This window comes from Cryptomeria japonica, chromosome 10 (assembly GCF_030272615.1).
Source record: "Cryptomeria japonica chromosome 10, Sugi_1.0, whole genome shotgun sequence".
Lineage (NCBI taxonomy): Eukaryota > Viridiplantae > Streptophyta > Pinopsida > Cupressales > Cupressaceae > Cryptomeria > Cryptomeria japonica.
Genome location: NC_081414.1, coordinates 264,156,900 through 264,184,573, shown reverse-complemented (window position 1 = coordinate 264,184,573; position 27,674 = coordinate 264,156,900). Strand labels below are relative to the sequence as shown.

Here is a 27,674-nt window from a genome sequence, read left to right as displayed (position 1 = left end):
AGGAGTGTGTGCAAGGCACAACAATATATATGTATATATGTATATATGTATACATATATCTATACATATATACATACATACACATGTATACATGCATACATATGTGTGTGTGTGTGAGTATTCTCATAAACCATTGATTTAGCAGTCAATTCTATTCATAACATTATAATCAAGCATACGTTTGATACCAAACGATCGTTGAAATTAATATTTGACAAAGTTGGAAAAAACTTAATAAGGGGCATTACACATAATCTAATTCAATACTTCCACTTTGAATGTCATTCTCATCGTCACTCATGCCATGAGAACTCATTTTGACACTGCAATAAAAAATATAAAATTTATGTTTATAATTCTAAAATTAGAATTCAAACAATGTATTCAACATAATGCAAAGGATTAAGACACAAAGATTGTGTTTTTTTTTCTTACTTCAGATTGGACAAAGTGCAAAAGCAAAGGATACACAAATTAAATGTTGAATCTTGATGACAATATGAACAACAAACAATGAGCAATAAATATGCACTTAATGCCATGTCTATGAAATTATGAATAAAATCAAAATTTGAATATGAAACTAATAAAACAATTCAAAAAATAGTCATAGAATCTTACCTTATGCTTGAAAAATCCTTCCAACTTGGTGTAGAATCCCTCTTCTTCCTCTTTGTCTTGCTCCTTCTCACCTTGCACTTGTTGCACTTGAATCACACTCTTTAACTCCTTCACTTACTATTTTTCTCCTCTTCAAACTTCTTGTTGAAATGAATTTGTGAGTAAAAATGAAGATTTTGGGTTGTTTTATAGAGTTTGGGAGGCATTGGTAGGGCCCATTGGCCATTAGGGTTTGGCCTTGGGCACTAGTTTTGATGTAAAATTTAAGATTTTTTTTTCTTTTTGGCTCTAGCAATCATGGCAAGCACCTAGGCATCCCCAAGAGAGTTTAGCAATGCCCCTAGAAATCCCCTTACAAATATTACATCACTAAATGACAAAAATAAACAATCTTATATAAGATTAAAAAACTTAAGCCTCACAAAACTCAAAAAAATTGTAAAGCGAGATCACTCTACATATTGCAATTTCCCACCACATACGTACATCAAAAAATAATAATATATTAGAAATTCCTTAAGTTTCTTAAATAATAATAAAAATTCAAAGGATGATTACCTATTACCATACCAACAAAAAAACTCTTAAAAGTGCAACCTAGCTTTGACATGTCATGCAAAGGTTGTGTTTAGCAACAAGCAACCCTCTATTGTATGACACCCATAAGTGCATTGCTTGCAAAGTGATGTGGTACGAAGTTGTAGTTTAGTGCCACCAATAAAGTTTGTGCAACCTCAAATACATGGTAATGCCAACTATTCTAAGGTAAGTATGAGGTATGTCCCTTTTGACCCCAAAATATTTGAATAAAGAGCTTTACAACCAGCACTTAGCCAACACTACAAAAATAATCTTTAATATGTATTTTTTGATATTTTTTAAATACCATGAAATCAAATAATTTGTACTAAACTACTTAAAAAGGATTTTAAATTATAGACTGCTATAGCATTTTCTGGACAACCTCAAGTTGCATGCCTAGGGTCAATTTTTTTTCTCACAATATTGGAATTTAGCAAATGGACAGTTGTTCTACAGGTTTTTCTATATTCTAGATGCAATTGTTCTATCCATTGAGACTAGATGGCTAACCATCCCTTTTGGTGTTTCCTTGCATCCCCAATTTTTTTTGTCATTCTAGGGTATTTCATATTTTCTGGTTCGCAGGGGATGTTTTCGACTTGTTCATGCATCCTAAACTATTTCAGTTGGGGGATGTGGTCAAAAAATACAAGGACCATGTCCCAAGGGTACATAGGTTCCACTATATATTGTTTGTCTTGTGCATTTCTCTTGTTCGGCATAATTCTTTATATTAGATGTCTGATTCTAAACATAGAAGCCGAGGCACCTATGCCCTAAACATAGACCAAATAACACAAAAGAAAGGATGGACCTAGAATTAGAAGGATGATCCATGATGTGATAGAAATCAGCAGAAATGACTGGTTGTTGAAAGAAAATATGGACATCAAGATCAGCTAAAATAACCAACCAATTGTAACTAAGAAAGAGACCAGTTTCCATATAATCCAAATTCCAATAATGCCACAACAAGACATCGTTACCCATCATCACATATCTACCATGAACACTGATAACTGTGAGAAGAACCAAACACAAATAATCTTAAGAATATGAGTCAATTTCAGACCTCTGTCTTCTTAGGCATTCGACTTGTATATTTTTGCGCTTGTATCACTTACTATCTATATACATGTTTTATCTATATACATGTTTTAGTTTGTTTATTGATCAACCAGTGATATTTACAATAAGTAATCATAAGATGTACAATACACCCAAAATATGGTCCCTAATGCCAGATTTTAATTATTGAAGTGCCCTCATATTGATATAAAGTATGGACAATATATTTTATAAAAATTTAAACAAGTACTTGTGGTAATATATGTACAAGCTGAATAGAAAAGTCAGAATATAATTGTTATATGATAGAAAAATTAATTATTTTTCTTCTCTTGTTTTATTCTTTTAAAAGAAGGATATATAATATAATGTTAGTTTACAGCTGTTGACTTACAGCCCTTTTTAAAAACTGTATGTTTTCCAAATGTTTTGCCATCCACTAAGACGTTGAGTGTCTTCTAAAAACTGTTTGTCTTTCAATTGCTTTTTCATCCACTACACAAGCTTCCCAACAAAATGGCATGCCAATCAAAGCTTAAATAATTGTCTGATACTTTAATTTCATAATGATTAAAAACCAATTAGAGGTGGGAAAATGCATGCCTCCTTTGACAGACTGCTTATAAAGTCTTTGATCCTCGTAGTTAGAGAACACAACAACATTTCCTGAGACAGCAAATGCACCTCCGCCATACTCATGTACAAGTGTACGAACATTAAATCCATCAGGCGTGATAACTTCTGTTGAATCTCCAGTGACTGCAGCCTCCCTTACTAAAACTGACCGTCTGCATGAAAATTGCAAATTATTAAATTATGAATATTTGCTCCAATCAGCACACAGTGTTTGCTAAAAACAAATCTTGAGGCAACCTACTAACATGTTTCAAAATTTGTGAGCATAACATGTATGACTGATAATTCCAATAATATCAAATTATCAATAACTATAATATTTTGATAAATACTTGACACTATCAAGAAGCTTTCATAAATGTAGGAAATAGCATGGCCTTTACTCTGGAGCATTCTCTCCAGAAATCTAGGGAAGCTGCTCACCATCAAAGATAAACTTGTCATATCCCACCAACCTGGGGAATCACAACTCTCTATATGAGATCACAGCCTTGCTAAAAATGAGATCGCAGCACTTAAAATTACTAAACTTGGGTGGATGAAATAAGAGGGCAGCGATTCATTTAAGGAGGTTGAATAAATTTAAAACCAAGAATATCATTTAATAGTGATCCTTTAAGAAGTCAATTAAAGAATATCTAGTGAAGCGGTTTCCTAGAATAAAAGGATATGTAATTAAAATAAAATTAAGATTTCCCGCCAGCAATTAAGATGAATGGCTGTGACTCTTCCAAAAGGTGGAGATGATGAAAAGGTGTGTCTCCCTCAAATGTGAAGATATAAGAGGGAAGAACAAATCATTTGGGGATCATCAAGTTTGGGAATTTGGATAAAAAATCAGAAAAAATAAAGAGAGTAATAAAAGATAAAATTATATCTAGCACCAACAGCAGCAATCCATTTGTGACGGTATGTATCCCTTGAAAATGGTATGATTTTTGTGAAAGGATGTGACTTTTCCCCACTAGAATGAAGATATAAAAAAGGGGAGACACTTCATTGCGGAAGGAGGGAAGGATATGAACATTTAATTGGAAATCAGATAAAATAGGTAATAAAAGCAGAAAACTGAGTTGGTGGTTATCAACCATGAATTTGGTGAGTTGTGTTCGGTATGAATCAAAAGAACATTGATCAGATCAGAAATCATTATCTGCACTCACTAAAGAGATCAGTCTGAGATAGGCACCAGCATTTATAATACAATAGTCTGGTATTACAGCAGTCTTGTGTCCTAATCATCTTTGTGGTATGCAGTATAATGATGATATTTGCTATATAATCTTTCAATATTTTGAAAGTAGTTAATCTATATAATTATTTATTTATTCAATTGAATTTCCTATAAGGCATCATGTAAGGATTAGAGAGGAACCTCAATAGGGAGAGCAGATACAAGGTTCCCCTTCTAAGTAGCCCACCTCATGTTGGATGGATTAGAGTTCCTGCCACTTGGGGCCAACGGGTTGAGTGCCTTGGTTGGATACTCCACACTCTTGGGCTTAGTTGTGGTGAACATTCCAGGTGCCTTATTGTGGAGCCACGAGTGGGAGAGCAGATACGAGTTCCCCTTCTAAGTAGCACACCTCATGTTGGATGGACAAGAGCTCCTGCCACTTTGGGCCAACGGGTCAAGTTATCTAGGTTGGATGCTCCATGCCCTTGGGATATGTTGTGGCAAATTCCAGGCGCCTTATCGTGCTTCTTCTCCAACCCTTATTATGGTTGAGTATGGTAAATGGAACTATTGATGCTTGGTTTCTAAAAAGCTATTGCATGATTTATCTAAATAGATTAAGATGATTATATTGATATGTATGCACTTCTGGTCCTAATAGAAATAATTGGTCATATGAATTATATTTCAAATATTGTCTAACATGATTGCAAGACCTAAACCAGGATTTATCTTGCTAATGACATTTTACTAGTAAAGTTATAATTCTAACTATATTACGTGTCTTATTTTAATTAAACTTGTGATTTTAGGGTAAGATCCAAGATTGCAAAGAAAGACCCCATGGCAACTCCAAGGTTTATATGTGTGAACGGGCGACTTTATGTGCATAGCTTCCTTGGTTATGTATGCTGAAATACAAGGGGGACTTACGCTCAACTAATATCACTCACAAGTCAAAACTTAGACAATTTTAATGGTATAGGCTCTCCTTTTTTTGGATTTTCAAATTTCAGATTTTTAAAAAGGATAAAAGGGAGGATTTAGAGGTTCTATGCTATTCCTAAGAACTCGCAAGATGGTAAAGATTAGGTGAAACCAATCGACGATACTTTGTTTTGCCACACCAAGGACAACTAGACAAAGTAAGTGCAATCTTCTACGGTTGTGCTTGAGATTTTCATACTACGAATGATACCATCCAATGAACAATATTCATCCAAAGTAGAAGTTAAGCATCCACAATATAAGCCCGGGCTAACTTTACACATAGAATAAAAATCATCTGTTCAAAGAAAGTATGAGCAATTGTTTCACCAATCTATACTATCAAATCCTTCATTCATTTAATAACTTTGAAAGCAAATTTAAGAGTAAACAAATCTATTCTATGTTGAAGAAAATATGCAGCAATGCAACCACGTGATAACAATAAGGCTTCAAAGCAAACTGCCAATGAACTTATATTATCAAAATAGCTCTAAGAAACAATTTCATTAATCTCTCCACACAACAAAATGAGAGAATGAGAGTTTATATAGAGTTCAGGAAAGTAAATGAAAGGCCGAGATCAAATTATGATCAACGACTGAGATCAAGACACAACAACCTTAATTAGGGTTTTCCAAAATAATATCAAGGATGAGTGCATGAAGGACAAGTGGCGTGAGGAGCTATCTCCTAGGAAGGCACAAATAAAATTATCTCATCATGCCATTAGTAACAATTTTCAATGTTATCCAAGACTCTTTGTCCCCTATGGAACTTTGCAATTTCATTATGCAAAGGAATGGTGGCATAGGAAAGATCCATTTGTGTGCTCCACCAATGGATGCTTCCCACTTTCTAGATAACAACATACCCCGTTCAAGAAGACAATCTACTATTATAATGTCTATCTAGAAGGATTTGTCAAGGTCGACAACCAATTGGACTTTACATTATTCACCACCCTGATGATATTCACTTCTCTAGAATCCATAGCAAAACATTTGCTATAAGACATTGACACTTGCAAAGCAAGTTCATTCATTACTTGAAGTGACATGACATTACTAGAGACACCTAAGTCTAGCATAGAATCATGGAGTGACCATCCATTTATTATCAAAGTGGTACAAAAAGGATCCACACTCAAACAACTATTCATAACAAAAGCCCAAAGGTATACCTCAATAATCTCCTCCTTTTCTACACTTTCCTCTTCATTTGGAACACTAATTGGTTGTTCCAATGTAGCAACAAAGACGAAAGACCATGCCCTCATCTTATGCTCCAAAATTCTTAAAGCCTCACTTAGTGGCAATGAAATTCTTATTGTTGGCGTGGCTAAAATCGTATTACTACAACTCTCTTCGGCCAACGCAGAATAGAATGTTGTTGAGTATCCTATCCTCTCTTGTGTAAGGAATCCCTAATGTTGTTTTAGTTGATCAAAGGGGACAACCTCAAGGTTCCAAATGTCAGTTCATGACTGCGGGATAGCTCAGCGGTTTGATGTGTTTTGCTGGAAACACAAGGGCCCTTACGTTTACAACAAGCTAGTCTGCATCCAACAATGCTGCAATTCTCAAACTGGGAAATAAAAGAAAAAGGGAAGGGTTTAGGGATCCTAAGTGCAATGATAGGAACGACTAGTGTTGCGGGTAGACAAATTTCCACAACCAATTCTTGTTTCGCCAGAGACACCCTCACAACTCAACAAGAACAGTGCAATCTCCAATGAGATGAAGGATTTTCAAACCGGAGATACTCATCTAGGCACCCAATTCTGGCGCAACCTAAAACGAACACCTACAATTGAACTAAGCACAGTTTTGGGTTCAAACTAACCATGCACGATGACCTACAATCAACAAGTCCCCAATGGTATGAACCTGAAATACATCAAATACCCTCACACTTCGCTATTAAAATCATTGAACTCTACTTCTAACTAGCTGGAAGGAAACCATGCAAACAAAAGAAAACAAAGACAACAAACACCATATTTCAATCTTCATATATTTGCTTCAGCTGCCACTACAACAATTTCTGCAAGAGCTCTATTCTATTTTTTAATCTACTAGCTGCTTAATTACTTTTAACTCCTATAAATCTAACTAACTATTTGTCTGCTCCCTACAATCTAACTAGAATCTAACCCTTTACAATGAGAGGCATCCTGCCTTTTATAGATTTTACAAATTGAACCAGAGACCAGGATTGACTGCATCCAAGGGCCCTGATCTGCCTTCTACAACTTGGCAACTTTAACCCATGCCTAGTTACTCTTCAACTGTCCTCCCAACCACTTTCTCAACTACATACAATTGTTTGGCATCAATCCAAGTCAATCTGGTAATTGGAAATAACTGACCTGTGTCCCCCTTTACTTTAAATTCATTAGACGGGGCCCATAGGTAGTCATGTACATTAAACAATTTCAGTTTTTACAAACTGTCTTTTTGGAATTAATTCCAACTGTGCATTTTTGAGAATGCATAGACTTGTAGCTTTGTGAATGTTCTTTTGTCCTCGGTCTTGCTGGGACTTCAACTTTGCGGTTCAGGTTGTGACGCGTTTATCCATGCTTCATTTTATGCTCTGCAGTGCGTTCTTCATTGGCAGTACCTAGGACTGTCATTTTGATCCTACGCTTCTGCATCCTTGCTCTTTAGGCTTTGATTGCGATCAAGTCTCCGATTTGGGCTTTAGGTTGACGTCAATCTGTAAATAATCAATTTGGACTTGAATTAATCACCTCGCAAAATTAAATAAATGATTTCAACAAATATTAAATTTAACTTTTAAATGTCGCTTGTTGAAGAGAATTCGGCCTCTTTAGGCATTTTGTGAAAAGTTGCCCATCATTTCAAAACCTCCCTCCATTTTCATTTGCACTCACTTAGGTGACTAAGGACAAAATTCGGCCTTTTGAAATAAAATGCAAGACTTTGTTTTCCTTTTCGCCCTTTTACCTTTGATTAGTGAAATTCAGGTCTTTTCCCTATATTGCACGACTAATCCTCTTTAAGTGTTTTGTTTTAACTTCGGCCTTTTCAATTGTAAAGGTGCGATTTTTGACTTGTTCTCTTTACATGAAATTCGCGAACTCCACATGTTTGGTGTGATTTTGTCTTTAGTTTCAAACGCCTAACTCGCCTTGGTATAAAATTTGGCCTTTTAACTCAAAAGTTGCAATTTTCACTTTGTATCTTGCAAACGTGAGAAAAGGGCCTAGTTTGGTTCACACCCTTCTTGGCTTAGGTGAAACTCAGGCATTTAACTTGTAATGGGTGAAGTTTGATTTTAGTTCTTTAATATGAAACTCGCAAATTTCACATGTTTTGTGCGAATTTCCTTGTTGGTTTTAAATGCTTTTTAGCTCAAGTTGCAAATTCGGCCATTTGAATGCAAATGTACGATTTTTATTATTTCTTGAAAGTGAACAAAAATGTCGAACTTTGCTTTTGATTCGATTTTAAAACTACCCTTGGCATTTTTATTTTTTTTGGCTTTGACCCGACTTTTGAATTACGCGATGCTCACTTTGTTATTTTCGGTGATTAGAGGCTTGATTCCCAACAAAATTTCGGCTTTGGAGGCGAAAATGAAATATCAGACCTAAAAATGTCAAGTTTGGGGCTCATATTATGCACGATATCTATCAAACCCTAGCTCAGATGGATTCAACCTTTGTTCGGCATTTGCGAAGGGGATTTTCTGTCGGCGAATGTGAGGAAGGAAATCGCGATTTTTCCCCATAGTCATCGACCTTCTCACATGCTCCATTTCTCATTTTAATCACTGCAGTCATTTTTGGGATTTTCGAAGAAAATGTTTGACTTTGGTTTTGTCAAAAAGATTCAGCCCTAAAGACTAAAATGCACGACTCTACCTCCTTGTGCGACTTTGGGAAACTCGGGATTTTGAACAAATCGCGCAATTTTCCCCTTTGACTTGTGCAACATTTTGTTTCTTGGTTTGCCTATCAAACTCGGGGTTTTGAAGCAAAATGCACGATTTTTATTCTTGCAAAGTTTGAAACAATGTTGAGTTTCATTATACGCCCTCTTGCGTTAGTGATTTTGGGTTGTTTGAACAATTTGAGCAAACTTTGTGTTTTGATTCTAAGTGCTACGCCTTGGAGAATTTGGCAAATCGAAGGCATTTGAAAACATCTTGCAAGGTTGAACTTAGGGTTACGTCATGCTTTCTTCGACATTGGAGGTGTTTGGAAAGACATTTGGATACAAAACTCACTTCTTCTCTCTCTCGGGTAGGCAGAACGCACAACACTTACTTAAATCAAGACTTGTGCAACATCAATTGGAGCATACATCAACAAAGTTTCACTAAGAGCAATGGTTAATGCACTTGTATTAGGAATGCAAGGCCCCACTAGGATTGAAGAGGGAGCAACAACATTGACTTTTACCTCTTTTCTTACTTGAACACTTCTAGTTGCATGACTAAGGTGCACCCCTTCATTATTTGTATATTCCTTGATATTGACAACCCTTTTCCTTAAGAATAACACTACCACTTGATTCATTGGTTGGCTCTAAATTTTGAGAATGTACTTTTTTGCTTCTTGCTATTCCAAATTCTTCCTTTTGCCTGCAACCTTCTTGTTTGGGAGTTTATGCTGATCATCAACACTCACCCTCTGCTTATCAACATCAATTTTCTATCCAATTACATTTGCTATACCAATTTACTACCCCTACACTAGGACAAACCTATTTCTCAATTGGTAACCGCCCTAGACCTGAATTATTGTTGCATCAATGAAGATTTTGATGTCCTCATCTTATGGTCACATCCTCTTGCACCTCTACCTCCTAAGTGTGATATCCCCATCCTATCTCTAAAATCAATCAAGAAAAGAAACAGTAATTAATATTCTAAGACAGTAATTCATTAAGATAGCAACTTCATTCGTAATACAACGTTTATGTTGATGCAATAAAAAAATATGATTCAGATTAAAGATGGAAGTTAGTAAATGCAGCAATATAATTCAGATTCTGTTTCTGTTAAGGCAGCAATTACACTTACATTTCAGTAAGTAATGGAAGTTAATTATTGAAGACAGAATGGGAATGAGACAAAAATAGAATAAGCCAAAAGTATATAAAGGCAAAATAAATAAGGCCAAAAAATTCAGCGATTCATTATGGAAGAATCAGGTTAACCTTAAGGGCAGCGAATATGTATTAGATACGCATAAGACAAAAAAAGCAGTGCTCCTCATATGAGGACAAAATTCTTTCACTAGGAGACAAACCTTTTTTGTCTTATATGCAGATCTTTTACACATCGTATAAGGAGTCATTAATAAGACAAAAAAAGAAGCATTTAAAACAAGCAGCAATTACAAAGGAAATGAACAACGATTAAAATGTTAAAAGATTGATATAAAGTTAACAGCAATTATCTAATAAGAAGAGGTGCGATTAAAGATATGATTTGTAAGAAAGAATATTAAATGTACTTTGATTTGTTTCAAAGAGGTGTGTCCTTAAAACACATGTTTCATTTAAAACAGATGTCTTTCATAGGGGATATGTCCCTTCAATAAACATGAAGATATATATTGAAAAATTGAAAGCAAAGGTGGGGGTGTGAAATATTAATAAAGATAGTTGAGTGCATACACAAAGGAGAGAATACAGATTATATAGTCAGATTTAAATATATAAGAGTCTCTTGGGGAATATAAAGAAGTAACTGTAGACATATTGTGGCAGATCTATAAGTAACTTATAGCAGATTTAAGGAAGAATTCAGAGGCAGATTTGAAGAAGAATGACATATAACTGTTATGCAGCTATTACAGGTAAAGCAGTGATTAAAGAAAGCAGAACTGTCAAAACAGAGAGCATTTCCACCTCATCGCTGTCCCTAGGAGAAAGTATAGATCGTAGAAACAAAGACTCAAAATCTCCAAACCAAATCGCAGATCAAAAAGCATTTCAGAATCACTTCCAGAAATATTCTCTATATTGCTAGATTAAACAAATGAAGGGGGTATCACTAGATTAGACAAATGAATGATTAGTTACATTAACCATGATCATTAATTGGGAGGGCAAACTGATTAAGGAAATAATTATTTAATGTTTGCAAAGGTCATGATTGTGGGAGATACAACTCCTCACATCATGCCCATTCAATTGATATATGAGGCAGATCATGAAGTCTCAAGGAGGGCATCAGACCATTCTTATTTTATTTCTTTATCCATATTGGTTCGCTCTTCAAGAGCAGTTGCCTTATTGGCATAGAAATGGTGGTATACAATTAGAGATTGTAATCAGAAATAGCCCATACCTTGCATACTTCTAAAGCCGAATTAGAACAACAAACTACATTATCGCTATAAGCATTTAAGAAGAGACATATTGCATATTATCTGAAACACCTTAAGCAGTAGAAAGGGAAGACTAACAGCAAATTAACATTGCCATATCAGAAGCGGCTATACACATTTAAGAAGTCACTCGTAATATATCTCCCATTGTCAAATCAGAGAAAGCTATCAAGATAAGTTCTATCTTTCAAACTAGTCTTAGAATCTTAAGTTAAATATTGTAATAAAATATCTTCAGTTTTGATAAAATTCTATTTATTAACAGATTTCAATTCTCACTTTAAGTTGGAATTGTTGCCCTAGGACTAAATTAGGTAAATCCCAAAATGGGGACATTACACTGAGATGTTAGGACAAGTTTCATTTCCCGTCGATAGTTTCCTTTCCCGTTTTTCCTTCCTTGTTTTTACGGGTGTTGTTGCCAGTTTTGAGTGCTATTGCCAGTTTCGAGTATTGTTGCCAGTTTTGAGTGATGTTGCCAGTTTTGATCTCCCATGAATTGGAAAATGTTGTTGGTCTTTTTTTCTATATAAGCTAACAAAGGACGACAGTTTTATTACTGTTTTTTGTTCTTTGTTTTATGCTTTCATAGTGGCTATAAGCCATGTAATTCCATTCATTATAATTAATTGAAAATAGTTAATGATATTATTTCATTTTAACTTGCTCTCAAATTCTTTTATTTTGTTCTGCAAGTTTTCTTCTTATTTTCTAGCTAGATCATACTGTGACCTACAGGATTAGATAAAAATTTACATGGCATCAGTGCGCACGGGTGCTGGAAAGAAGAAGCATTAGCAATCTTTTGCAAGAATTGAAGATTAGAACTGTTTTAGAATGGAATTTTTCATTGTCTTGGAGGTTGTCTCTTAATTTTTTAACTAAAATAAAGTTCCAAAAGGGGGTAATCTAAGGGCAAAATGGGAATAAAATATCATCCATCAGTCATCATTTTGGAAGAAGGAAACTACAAGTCTTGGTGTGATGGAATCTAAAGCAATGTCGATGGATTCATCTATTGCCACATTTGTATGGGTTTATTCCCAAACCAAGTACATGTTGGCAGAAATCTGCATGGGAAAGTAGAAATGATCATGTCATAGGATTAATTGGTTTAAGTGTTGAGGACCACACATCATGGGCTCCATCACACATTGAGTGCCCACACACTCTTTGGGCCACTTTATGGGAAATGTATGGAGATCCCACTGAACCTCCATTCCCAAGTGACCCAACTATAGACATACTTCTCTCCCTTGATAATGATGATGATCCTATGTATGACAATGACACTGAAAAGGAAATTGCTTATTGGAAGAGGCTTGATTGTCCTGATTACACAAAAACATCTCCTCCTACTTCTTCTCTTTCCACACCTCTAGTATTGGCAACTATTCAATCACCTCCACCTGCTAGTTTGATAGAGATCTTGGCTTCTCCGAATGCTACCTCAAATTCTCTTTAGTAGGTTCATTCTTGTCCTCTTGATGAGCAAGATATAATCCTATCAGACATTTATCATTTGTTTATTGAATCTCTCCTTGATCATGATGACAACATTGAGGACACGTGTTCTCTACTATGTCAGCTCACATCAAGATGCATTTTCTTTTGGGTTAGACTCTCTTCTTCTCTCTCAACCACTCCATGCTACTATCTTGACACGTCCTGATTCACATCCGAACAAATCTCACACTTCAGTGGTCACTGTTCTTGAGGCTTGTATGGCAGAGTCACAGTTCAGCATTAGATTGGAGAAACATGAGTATTTTCTAGAACCATTCATCCTGATTCCTTCATACATTTCACTTGAGTGGGAATTCAACAATTTGATAGCTCGAGGTTTCTATCTTCCAAAAGGAAGAGGCATCATTTGTTGCAGAGGAACCTACTAAAGCATTCGTCATGCTACATTTTGTATTGACATTCTTTCTCTTCTTTATGAAGGCACAAATGGGCCCTATCTTTTCATTTTCACTTTTTGTGAGACCTTCTTGGGGTGAAGGACACTGCAACATATTAGTTTCTATTCACATTTAGTATATATTTTGAGGGGTGGATTTATTTCCCACTGGGTTTTCCTCTTACCTCTTTCCTTTCCTTAGGCTTTTGTCTCCTTGGTTAGTCTTAAGTGGTGGTGTTAGCGCAAGTTTCCTTTCTCAACACTAGTTTCCTTTCCCATTTTTCCTTCCTTGTTTTTATGGGTGTTGTTGCCAGTTTTGAGTGTTGTTGCAAGTTTCGAGTAGTGTTGCCAATTTTGAGAGTTGTTGCCAATTTTGATCTCCAGTGAATTGGAAACTGCTATTGGTCAGTTTTTCTATATAAGCTAACAAAGGACGACAATTTTATTACTATTTTTTATTCTTTGTTTTATGCTTTCATAGAGGCTATACGCCATGTAATTCCATTCATTGTAATTAATTGAAAACGGTTAATGATATAATTTCATTTTGACTTGCTCTCAAATTCTTTTATTTTTAGATCATACTGTGATCTACAAGATTAGATAAAATTTTGCATGAGAGCCTTTAAATGCTCAAAGTCATGAGCTGAAAGTTCATAATGATGTGGATGAGCATTACATTTCTATTGGAAAACTTGATCGTTTCGACTAAAATTTCCTCGATATGCATCATCATTTCCTTGACTATGCACAAACTCATCAAATTGGTCAACATCATCTCAATAGGACTCAAGTCCACCTTCTTAACTAAAGAATTCATCATCCTTGCTCGTGGAAAGTGCAACCATACAATTCAAAAGATAGTGAGGAATGAAACAAGACTCACACCATAAGTTTTCTTCTTGAAAATTCACATGCTCTCTCGTTATAGGATCTAGTCTTATTGCCTTAAATGTTTTCAAGAAGCCTACCTATCATTTTGTTGTGGCCTTTTAGACCAATCAATAATGTAGGGTCTCTTGTGCAATCTCTACCCTTCATTGAAATGAGTAGTTGTAGCTTGAGGTTGCAACCCCCTTTTATTTCATCAACTTTCTATGACAAGTCTATCATGGCTCCCATCAACCTATCCAACTTATCTTCAATGGAAAGAGGTTTGTTTATAACAACCCATCCGAATATCCACTATTTTTAACTACTCACCCGATACCCTCATATTACTTTCAATATTAATGGTCGTTACATAAGCCTATCTAAATGTTTGGGGATTTTTATCTCCTAAACAACACCCAATATTTGAATCAAAAGAACCACAATACAAAACAAGACACGTTGATTCAATTGGCTTGAGGTTTTAAGATACATTTCTCATAGTGAGGATAAACTAGCTATTGAAGTCTACCACCATCTCATTGATGATGGAAAATTTTGGGTTAATCTTGTCCCATATATTGCATTCCAAAAACATTCATGAACTCCTCCAAGAAGTTATACTATTGTCCAAGAGATTCATGTACTACTCTTTTGCATTTTCTTCTAGAGAATGTACAAACAATTTTATCATCATATCCTCATCCTCTATCTCGTATTCATCATTCAAGATTGGATTGAATAATTTAAGATGCCAAAAAAGTATAATTGCTTATACCTTTCAACTTAAATGATGCAAATCTCTGAACCTATCTATGAGCTTGATGGGAATTATTTTGCACGCTGCCTGCTTGCTGATTTTGAAATTTCTGATTGCAAGGCCTTGGAATATGTTGTTGATTTAGGTTTTGTTGTTGTATAACATGTTCACGGGTCTGAGCTAGTTGATAATAGTTCCTACCACTTAATAGTGTGGTCAATCAAGTCTAATTCCTCATTTAGGACTCTTTTCCTTTCATTAGCATCGCTCTATATCTACTAATCAACATCATGGAAAGTCTAATCATGCCGAGACCTATAAGAGCTTGTAGGTGAAAATTGTTGCTGGTCAATCTAGCTTGCTTCCATATCTTGATCGAGCATGTATTGTGTTCTCACATTCACATTTCTACGTTGACCTCTACCTATTCTACCAATCGTTGCATTATTACGTCTTACATTATACTCATACACATTAATTCTCCTCCCTTCAAGCATCTAATCAGCAGAATCCTCAAAGGTATATTGGTATTGGTCTCTTAAGTCAACAAAGACATCTCCTCTACTTGAGGTACCTATCTACTTTTGGTCAATTTTGTTGGTTGAAAATTTTGTACACTCGGGGAAATATACAAAATTGTGGTCTCAACCATAGCACACGAGTAAAAACTCTCCTAATTAAGGGAAGGGTCCCCCTATCTAACTACAACTTTGAAAATAAAATAGGATGGGACAGCAATCTTTCTTCTTTTTTAAGAAAGACAATATCCTTTTCTCTTCAAAGAAAAGGATAGCAATCGAATATGAACAGTAGTAACCACTTTCAAGTGAAATGAGAGAAAGGAAATGAAGTTTCTTGAAAGCACAAAGACTTCCGTCACTTCCTTCGGGACGGGATAGCAAATTCAAGCTCAAAGACTTGATTATGTGAAGTCCTATCTACCCTTTGCTATACTAAATTTTACAACGAATAAAAGACAACAACTCAAAGATTGGAATAATCTATTATTTCAACACAAAGACAAGAACTAATGCAAGCTCAAAGACTTGCTGCTATTTCTTTTCAAACAATAATTTTTCCTCAAGAATAGATGCAAGCTCAAAGACTTGCTGCTCCTTCTAGAGATTTTCCTATTTTAATTAATCTTCTCTACTTGCAGCTCAAAGACTTCAAATCAGATTAGACTAAGCTCCTTTAGAAACACTTTGCATGGAAGAAATAAAAAGATTCAAACTCAAACATGTAGCTCAAAGACTCAAAACTTGAGTAATCCTTCTTTATTATTCTTCAAAACTTTCAATTCACATACATAAGCTCAAAGACTTCTTGCTGTAAATTTGGCAGAGTTTTTGCTTGCTTTCCAAAAAGATATATATTACAATAAACCCCTCCAGTATTTATAGAAGAGAAGCCTTGAGAAAAAGGTGGGAGGATCCTAACTAACTTGAGAGATTCTCTCAACCACCAAGACTTATTCAATAACTAACTAAGACTTCATTAACTAACTAAGACTTATTCCAACTATAGTCTTCCAACTATAGTCCTAATCGGACACAACTTGTAGTTGTCTTACATGTAATTACAAAAGTGCAAGTAATGTGTAACTTGCTTTTTACAAAAAATACTTTTACATGTAACTTGTCAAAACAAAATTACAACTAAAGATTACAAAAAGAGGGGAAAATACAACTAAGTGTTGAAAAACACTTAAGTTGCATTTTGTGAAGACACAAATCCTTGAAATTTCTGGATGCTCATTTGTAGTTCCTTGGGATTTGGTTCATTGGTGTTCTTGGCAACAACCATGGTCTTCACAATAGTGTCATGACACCGGAGGATCGCAGAATTGTTTTTATCCAAGATAGACTGGATTTCATGTAGAAAGGCTTGGTGTTTCATCAATGTCTGAGTTGAAGCGGTTGTGAATTGTTCGCTGCTCCATTCATTATGAATCCTCATTTGTAAATCAGCAAGAACTTCTTCTTCTGGAATCATCTCTCCATCCTGACTTACTATGTTGCAAGAGGCCCTTTCACAATGTGAGACAATATCTCAGAGAACTTCGTCCCAGAATCTCTTTGCATCACTGATCTCCTCAATGAGGGATTTAAGAACAAGGGTCTTGTTTTCTAGGAGTTCTTCAAATTCCAAGTACATGATCTTGGAAGAGATGATGGCATGCTCCTGCAAAACACTCAGCTGTTGTTGGGGCATGGTATGCCAGATTGTCAAACTTTCTTCAACACTTTCCAAATTCTTTTTGAAAGTATTAGAAGTATGATCCAGTTTCTCCTCAATGGTCTCTAACTTAGACATCATCTGAAAAATGTTTTTCATTACCTGTGCACATAGATCATGAAGCTGATCAACCCAGGAATCCAGTGCTTGTACCTTCTGAGCAGCCCTTTCCACTCCACGAATTGATTCTTGGGAACCGGAAGAACCTATGGAGTTACTCCCTTCAGCAGCAGGTTTTGTAATTTTATGAATGGCTGCCATAAGTTGTCGATTTTCACCTTCTAGCTTGTCTTTCTTTGCTAGAAGTTCATCACACCTTTGCACCAGCAAAGCAACAGAAAACTGAGCATCATGTTTAATGACCTCATGCGTTTGTTTGTCCAACTCTATCCTTGCAACCTTATAATCAGCAGCTGACATTTCTTCAAGTGGCTTATTTGCAATAGGTTCCACAATTTCAGCTACCTTCATCTTATTGCTGTCAACAGTTACTCTGGAGAGTGTCTTGACCTTCTTAGCAACTTTGGATCTGGACTATTTCAGTTGCTGGTAATCAAAGGCATCAGGTGAGATTTCTTGCTTCTTCCTTTTCGGGGTAAAAGAACTAAGCCATGGAGGCAAAGTCATCAACTCCCCTCCAGTAGCAGCCGTAGGCAAAGGAGAAGCAGTTTCTGTTTGAATCACCGTGGTCATCCTGGGAGGAATATCTATTTGGACAGCGACCATGGTTTGCTCAGTTACCAATGGGCATGAAGATTGCCTCATGAATTCTTCAAAACCAGAAGTGGAAGTATCAATTTCTAATAACTGGATGCAAGTAGGAATATCCTCAGGAACTTCCAACACACTCTCTTGTTGAGGATTAGGAGATGGCTCGTATGCTGAAATGGGAATAGCATTCTGAGGAGACTCATCCACAAGTAAATCAGGAGGAGAAACAGGCATCTCAATGGAAACTGGAGGAATGATCTCATGAGGCGAGTCTGAAACTGGAGACTTGGGAGCATCATCAGATTGCTGCCCTTCTTCTGGATTATCCAGATCAATCACCTGAACATGAAATCGTGATTTTTCCTTCCCACGAACTGTCGTCTCCTCAGGAGGAAGCACTACTGCATTACTGACTCGCAACTTGATCCTTGTGCCTGAAGATGATGCACCCTCCTTGTTGTCAACCTGAATCTTAGACTTACATCCAAGAGGCCCTGTAGAATCATCTTGTTTTCCAACCTTGATTTTTTAAGTCTAACAGCATTACTTTTCAGCCATGCGTTGGTGTTAGCCAAGATAGGCTGAAATCTCTCAAGGATGGATATGCACTCTTTGTGCGACCATTGGATCAAAGAAAGTGGGGCTTCCTCAACCCTCCGAGAAATGTATTCAGGATCAAATATGTGCCCATCATCAATCATCCCTTGTGGGATATCCATCAAGTTCAAATCAACAATTTGCTCAACTGTGAACCTGCAGTAATCCATCTTCAGAACTTCGGCTTCTGTGCGGAGATCTACCCAGATGTCCTCAATACGATGCACATGCACAAAGGATTTCTTGATCTTCTCCTTCATACCCTGTAAACAAAATCAGCTCTAGGTTTAAACCTTTTGAGCTTGATTTCCTGCAATTCAGTCTCCATGGCCTTATCTTTCACAGATGTGACAAGGGAATACCGGCCAATTTTCAGTGGATTAGTGGTAGAGATCCCCATTCCAACCTTGTGCCTAGCAGACTGAAAAGCGTGGACAGCCATGATCTGTCTTCCCAACTCCATAAGAATGATCTTATCAGTTGGGTATCTGGGAAGCATATATGGCTGACCACCATAGCATCCGATCCTCATATAGGTGAAGGTGGGAAACTGCAGAAACAAACATCCATACTCGCACACCCTTGCCCATGCCTCATCTGAAACTCTCTTGTTCCTGAGATTTCTGTCAAACTGACACATGAAATATCTGAAGAATGCATCTTGGACTCTTCTGAAATGCAGTATGTTGGGTCTCAATGGCAACTGGTCATAATACTCCCAAACTGATATAAGTGAGCGATCACCCTTCGTAGAAAGACCTGGAAAATGTCTAAGTGATGATGCCAAATATACCAAATATGAATTCATGAAGAAGGTCATGGTGGTAGGAACTGCTGCAAGTTGTTCGCACAAGGCATCATTGATGACTTCTCCCCATGAAATATGATGAGACTGCCTTATGAACATGATGAACTGATACATCCATGGCTCAAAGACATTGGAATGCTCAAGGCCCATCATCCTGCTGAGAAGAGTTATGGTGTCTCCTATCTCCCATTTGAAATCGCAGTGGTACAACTTCGCCCACCTTGAGAAGGAGGCTCGTGGCTCTTGGATCCACCTATTGATGTGTCGTTTGCAATCTTTTCCCTCTTCACATAATACTCCGCTGCACTTTCTTTGAAGATTTCCATATAAACAGGTGCAGGAGGTGTTCTGAAGACCTTCTCAATCGTATCTCCATCAAGACGGATTATCGCCTCACCATCATCAGTTTTGATGACCCTTGTCTCTTTGTCAAAATGATGGGTGCAGGCGAGAACAAACTTAGGTTCTAGGGCAGCCATCGGGAAAGATGATGCATGGTGGATATGGCTGTCCAACAACCGCTGCAAGTTTTTATCCTGTGGATCTTCTACCCTCTTGACGAATTCTGACATATCAACGTGCCCTATTTCCGTGTCTCTGATGCGATCCAAAGGAGAAGAAACCTGGAAAGGTGCTACCTCATTCTGATATTTGTCATATTTGTATTTCATCTTCTTTGGGGCTGGGGATGCCGGCAAATCTGACATTGATTGTGAACCTGGAATATTGTGATGAAGACTTAAAAGAGTTAAGACAACATCATAGTCAGCTGCAAATATCATTCTTCTTTCTCCAAATGGGAAAAACTTCGATTCTTGAACTTCATGATTTTGTGAGAGGAAGAGGGGAAATATGTGGAAATGGGAAAATCTTGACTTTGACCAATTTCGGATCTTGGGAAAATTTTCGCAAGTATACAAGTTGGAAAGAGCATACATGCAATCGGGGTTTTAAAACCCGAATGCAAGTACACTTGTAAATTTGCAAATGGAGAAATGGATGGAAAATGAGAATTTGACTTGCGGAAAATGATGGAAATGGAAAGTACGGATATGAGAAAAATGAATGGATAGAAATGGGAAAATCCGGGAATGTCATTTTCATGAAAATGGGAAGAACTCTTCAACATGTAATCCGGTTTTTAAAACCCGAATTTGAAAGGGATGGGTATTTCACACTTTTCAACTTGGAATTTTAACCAAAAATGGTTAAATTCCTTAACCGTAGGGGAAGAACAAGAATTTCCAACGAACTTGTAATCAGGATTAAAAATCCCGAATACAAGTAAAGAAGGAATTTTGGGAAGAACAATGCAATTTAAAAATTGCATACCAAGGGGAAGATCTCTCTCACAAAAACCGATTTTTGGGGGAAGAACAACATATTTCCAAAAATGCAACTAAGAAAGAAAACTAAGAAAACAAGAAAATAATAAAATGAACGAAAGAAAGGAAAGAGAACATACCTTTCTTCAAACTGAAAATGCTTCTCCAAAAATGCAACAAACTTGGAATGGAGAAGAATATCCAATAAATAGAGACAAACCGTAAATCCCCAAACCCTTGCCACATTTTTGGAAAAACGTGGTTATAGATGCAAGAAAATAGGGCCAAATCCTTAGGGGAATACCATGTATGAAAATGTCAAAGTTGAACGCCCATGGATGAGGGGAAAACGTGGCATCAAACCCTTCCAATACGCAGCCAAAGGAATCACGTGGAAAATGGTTTGAAGAAGTAAAAACGCAGCAAATAGAGTGTGAACCGTTTACCAAAGCAAAAGCAACGTGTTGAAACTCTCACAAAAAACGCCTTGAAATCATTTCGCCTATTAATTCCTTGAATCTCTCCACAAAATCTTGCTTGAAATTCTCAAAAAAACGTTTCTTTCTTGCAATCGGGTTTTTGGAAGACAAATGCAAGTTCGATTTTGCATAAATATGTGAAAATCAGGTTTTTTGGAAACAAAGACAAGTTTTAATTTCACTTTTTCACTTAGAAAGCCAAAATCGGGTTTTTTTAGCCAAATAGCAAATTTTATTTTTGACTTTTTCACTTACAAAGCAAATTCAGGTTTTTTGGAACAAACTGCAAGTTTAAAATTGTCAAAAATGCACTTTATGTGTAAAATTGGGTTTTTGGGAGAGAGATGCAAGTTTTAATTACTTGTAAAGGGGAAATAAAATCCCTATAACAAGTTAGAATTGCTTGCACACATGTAATGGGGGTTTAAAATCCCCATTACATGTAAAAACCATTAAAGTAAGAGTTTTTTAAGAGAACTACAAGTTTACTTGTAATTTAACCAAAAAATCCCTATTTTAACTAAAAAAGACCAAAAAACAATAAAAATGATAAAAACAATAAAAGGGAAATTTAAAACAAATTACAAGTAACATTTTTTAATAAAAGTGCACATGTAATAAGCTGAAAATTCCCCTACAAAGACCAAAACAATGAACATCATTAAAACTTGCAGTTTGAAAAAAATTCTCCACCTGTAGTCGGGATTTTAAAACCCGAAATTGAAGGAAAGACATAGCAAACGAACCTGGAATTTGACGAAATTCGAAACGTAGTTTGAGGATGGACTAAGGATTAAGTCAATCCAAGGATTAGTCGAAATTCTGCCTTGGGAAGCGTGCCATAAAGTAAAAATTTTCATTTTTTCACAAAAATTTCATGTAGTGGCCCTTCATTTTTGGAAACAAAAATGAGGACAACAAATTTGTCCAAAAGAACCACTTCTATCTTTTTTTTTCCACTTAGTATATTGATTCCTTGTATGAGTTGCATTACCTCCTTGTGCAGACTGAACTGCATGCAATATTCTTCTTACCATGACCGGATTTGATTGATAATAAATTAATAATGAATCAAGGTTAGTCCTGCAAAGTCACCAGAACCTAAAATGGAAAGATAAAAAGTTTCTTAGTAAAATCATACTACTTCAACCAAAACCAACAGCTGCAAACACAAAAGTCCTTACGTTTTTGCAATGATTTTAAACCAGATTGAGGACACAAACCATTCCTGCCCAAAATGGGCACACCAAATTCAAGGACAACTGTTTGAAGTACTATGGGTAGCTAGGAGATCTCCCCAGCATGAATGGTGTATAGATGGGCGAGTAAAAATAGTACCACTGAATTTGCCACCTGCATATCGGCTTCCTTTTATACTAACTGGGCTATGGAAATCGTTTTGATAGTGCCATTATGATTATTAGGTCTATCGCAGGCGTTTCAGCGCTTGGAACGGCGAATTTGAGTTGCAACGATCCTACTGGATTTAGGTTTACACATGACAAGTACTTCTTTCATAATGATTGGATATCTCCGATTTCAATTTTTTGATAAAACTGGTTTGCAGCAGACACCCATTTTTCTCATTGTGATTTGTGTTTCAGCTTTCAACTTTAAATTTAAAATCTGCTTCACCCAAAAGGAATCCCATTCACGACATAATTATTATGTTGCAAATTTCAAGACCTAAGTTTAATATTTTAAAATTTTAATGTGTCGTTCCAAACGATGCTTACCCTTGCACATGGACATCAGCGCCCAGTGCTTACCCGTCACGGAATAAATTTGACAGTTGACCCCGCCGATCAATTAATTTTTTGATTGCGTTCACCTATTCAACATCGCCCTTCAGATGCTAAAATACACATGGTTAGAGACGAAAACGTTAAAAATCGTAATCCTTAACATCTAGAATTCGCCAATCATTTTGATAATCTTTTAAAAAAATGTTTGTATTTTACAGTCACAAAGCTTAAGTACGCTCATGCGAATATCAAATTTCTGACCCCATTACCTAAACACCCATAACCTTTTGTCAAACACTGATAACAAAGTCTTTATTTTACCTCTCCCGCCTAAACAGCCTCTTCTCAAACACCAACAGCATTGTCCAAATAGTCAAACTAGGTAGATTATCATGAAGGAAATTACAGGTAATCACACTGCTTTTAAATTTAAATTTCATCTCCCATTCGTTAGAATATAGGATTTAAATTTTGGAGAAATAAGATTTATGGTTATGTGTTTAACAGCATGAAGTAATTCGAAGCTTCACTAAAAGAAATAAAATTAGGGTGGGAAACTTGCCCGTCTTCAGCAGGACGACTCTCGAGTATTATGAGGCGGCCTTCCCCATCGATGGCAACATCTCCAAAACGTTTACCTGCTTCCGATACAATATCTGCTGTGAGCGGCGACTTCCATGAGCCATATGGTGCAGTTGTCTTCCCCGTTTGCCCCTCAAATCTCTCTGACGTTGAGGACATGTTCGCTCTTGTTTTCTTTGTTTGTTCCTCTTTGCTTCTGCTGTCTTCGAAAGCGTAACGTTCGAGTTCGCCCTGGTGCATGCACTCATCTTAAACCACCTTGGTTCCACCAGAGGGCCCACTCATTTTTACATATAATGTCGAGAAGTCTTTCCTGTCCCGTCGAGATCATGACTACCAATTATAATGCGCGGTTATTTAGGCCGATTCACGTGCTGGAAAATAACTTGAAACTGAGCTAATTTGGAGTTTCAGGATCTCGTAGACTTCATTAAAATAAATTAACTCATTCATTCATTCTGTTACTGTCAGGTTACTGTTTGCACGCACGCCCAGACTGTTCCTTCCTATGCGCGATTTTTAAGATCAATATTGTTATCGTCACAAGAACGTTAGGTGATTTCCAAGAATCTGTTTAAAAAGCACAAATCCTTTTAAAAAATCTGACTGGGATTATCAAGATTAATATTGTCCAGCTTTAGAGACCGTACGTGTGTCAGGAAGCAAAAGCAACGTGTATCTACAAGTCAGATTTTGAATTTAAATTAATTGTATGCAAAAGCAACGTCTATCTACAAGTCGGATTTCGAATTTCAAGTAATCAATATTGTGTTTTAAAAATGGATAGATAGTCTGTCTACTATCATATCTAAGTATAATCTATATAAAATAGTAGATGTTTATCTTATTATATTGTGGGTATTATAGATATTAATTAATATTGCATCATCATTATTATAATATTATTTTATATTATTATCATTATTGTAATGTTATCATATATTTCTTTAAGAAATCTATATAAAAAATGTCTATTTTTTAAAGATATATATAATTGATTAATAAATATTAAAATAAATATGTAGATAGGGCAAAAATCGGACTGCAAAAATATGAAGCGAACGGTTTGGAATCTGAAATGCTCTCAGGTCTAGGATGCCACCCTCTCAGCCTTCTGCGGATATGAGAAATTTTAATTATTAGGATAAAAATCGTCAAAATTGGACTACAAAAAAATATGAAGTGAATAGTTTGGAATCTGACTGCGTGCAAATATAATCCAAGATAAGCGAACGGTTTGAATTTTGACTGTGAATATAAGCGAACGGTTTGGATCTGACTGCGTGCAAATTGGACTGCAAGACTGCAAACACAGATGTGCAGGATTAAACCCTAAGCGAAAGACAGTCAAAAGTAAGAAACCGAACCCCAACATTTCAGTGCACAAAAGCGGAACGAAGGGAATTTCGGACTGCGAATTCTGGAGTGATTTTTTTTTGGAGCATTTGTTGCAGACTACGTGCTCTCCAACATCACCGGCGTTGTCTGACATGGCCAACTCTGGGAGAATGTGGAGGAGTTAATCTCCTCCACGTGGTTTGCATCTTCTCTCCGTGCCCTTATTACTATTTTGCATTTACTTTCTGCTCGGCGCTTAGTGTATTTTTTTTTCTGCATGTTAACCTAACCATTAATCACACCTCTGGTCGCTCGTGTGACTCCTCTGTATTTCCCAATGGAGCCTGAGTTTGATGGCGCTACCATTAATTCTCCTCAACCCACCGAGCAAGCTCATTCAAGCCAAACAAAAACATTTGCCGAGACTGCTAAACCTTCTGAGAAGGCTCACTCAAACCGAAAGAAAACCTTTGTTGAGACCGTTGCTCCGTTTGCCCATGGAGTCCACCCTAATGCGAGATTTTTTAAGACTCCTGGAGGCGAACGACTGGGTGAGGAAGGTAAGAGCCCTACCGTGCCCTCGAATTCTTTCTACATTTCGCCAAATGATGAAATGTTGAAAGAAATTGTTTCCGAAAAAATTAGGTTAAGCAATACTGCAATTTTTTTCGCTTGTGTTAATATTGAGAAATGCCCACCTAGGAAATTCCTAGATGATTGGTTTCATAATCTTTGGAGTTTGAAGTTAGGGCTTAAGATTTCATTCTGTAGGCAAGTCCAGAAAGGTCTATATATTATCTTTGTTAATAATCATGAATCCCAGGTTGAAATTCTTAAAAGACAATACTGGACTGTTGGGAACACCTCCTTTCGTGCCCTAGCCTAGTCTTCAGAGGCCATCAATGAGGAAGTTCTTGCGCTCTCAAGCCCTAGATGGGTCATCCTTAAGGATGTCCCTCCCTTCCTATGGTGTTTTCTTCCCCAGGTATTGAAAACAGTTAGGAGAATAATTCGGGTTGATGAAACAACGCGTTTAGTCCCTAATCTTGATGCAAGAATACTTATATCCATTAAACCTGGGGTCAACATCCCTCCTCTGCTAAACCTTAACATCGGTGATGAAACATTTGTTTGCCCTGTTGAAATACTTGGAGGATTGAACGCCTGTATTTTGTGCAAAAAATAAGGGCATCTTCGGAAGAACTGCCCAATCATCAACCGCAGGAAACAAAAAAATAACACTAACCTAGCAGGAACATCTGAAAACCCTAGCTCCAATAATGAGCCTATCCCTAACCCAAGCAACCTTCATTCAGCTGGAAACAATACCAACCCTAAAGATGATCCCTCCATAAGCTCGGCTCCTAGCCTCATCCCTATTGAATTAAATCCAATGATTGTTGACACCACTATCGAACCCCTCAAACCTGTTTCAGTTCCCTCCAAAATTTTTGAGGATTCGCCTTCTGATTGTTTTCAAACAGTCACATCAAGAAAGCGGAGATGAAAGAATTCCCAACAACTCGCCTTAAATCAAATCCGAGCTGGTGATCAAACTGCTAATCAGTTGACTACCAGTAGCAAATACCCCATCACTATGAATGATGACATACTAAAAGCTTCACAAACTTCGACCACCTCCCTGGTTAAAAATATGGTTAAAAATTTAGAGAAGCCTGATCGCGGTGCTAGTGATGCTAGAATGAGTGATAACCCTGCAAAAATGGTGCTCAGGTCTAGGACCCCCAAACAATCTGAATCCACATTATTTGCAAAGGCTACCCCTGATATTATCACCTCCAACCCCATGACTGCATATCTGCTAAATGAAATAGAGGACAACCATATTATTGAAGTCATTTATGCTAATAAGAGACTAGAGGACATTAAGTCTAGCTCAATGCTCCTTGGCTTTCCAGGCTCCCAAGTACCTGGGTTGAACATTGTAGAAACTACAGATGGTAAAATTGAGCTAACTGAGCTTAGTGAGGAAGAGGATGACCTCATGAAAGGTTCCTCCATGGCTAAAAAGAAAGGTAGGCCTTTCAGCTCCAAAAATAAGAAAAATTATAGAGATCAAAATGGTCTCCCAAACAGTCCCTCTTAATCCCCTTTTCTCATGAAATACATCTCATGGAATATTAGAGGCTTGGAGTTGCTTGATAGAAAGTTTGTTATTAAGAGGTTTCTGAATTGTCATAAACATCTAGATGTCTTGATGCTTCAAGAGCTTAAATCTGTTGAGTTCTCCCTTGACACTGTGCTTGATTTTATTTGGAGAGATGCGATCAAAATATGCACCAACCATCCTAAGGGAAAGGGTGGAGTTGGTCTCCTCATTAACCCTAAGTGGGAAAATCACATTAGGGATATGGGCATCTCCCCTTGTAACAGAGTGGCTTGGGCCTCCTTGGGTATCAGAGGCTCTTGTTTTGGGGTATGTTCTATATATGCACCTAATGATCATAGGGAAAGAGTGTCCCTCTAGAATTGGTTGGCAGCCCTTCCAAGTATCCCCTGGGTCATGGCTGGAGACTTTAACATGATTGAAAACCAATATGATAAGGTCGGGGGTATCCCTTTCGAATGGAAGTGCCAAGAGAAACCTCACTGGGATAGATTTAAACAACACATGCAGCTATTTGACCCCCTTGAGGGCAGCAAATCTGAATCCTCTGCCCTATGGTACACTTGGTGCAACTTTCAGCAAGGCCCCAGCCGAATTTACTCCAGATTAGACAGGTTCTATGTTAATAAAAATTTATTCTCCTTCTCCCCTAACCACTTAGGGAACTCAGTGGTTGTTCTACCAGTAACCTTATCTGACCATTTCCCTATCATTGTTGTCATCAATACTAAGAACTCCATCCCTAATAG

General features: G+C 36.8%; 1 protein-coding gene across 3 annotated transcripts in view; it reads right to left on the bottom strand.

The window, feature by feature from the left end:
• Positions 1 to 23,907, bottom strand: part of LOC131039129 (uncharacterized) — a 217,834-nt gene extending 193,927 nt beyond the window's left edge. The window contains exons 1-2 of one of the 3 annotated variants that reach the window (XM_059213016.1): positions 23,440 to 23,907; positions 2,875 to 3,059 (exon numbers count right to left, since the gene is read on the bottom strand). In XM_059213016.1, coding sequence (XP_059068999.1) covers positions 2,875 to 3,059; positions 23,440 to 23,699 — 445 coding nt within the window. In that variant the 5' untranslated portion in view covers positions 23,700 to 23,907. The remainder of the gene's footprint in view (positions 1 to 2,874; positions 3,060 to 23,439) is intronic. The other 2 variants (XM_057971782.2, XM_059213015.1) reach the window with 2 other exon arrangements.
• Positions 23,908 to 27,674: the final 3,767 nt, after the last annotated feature.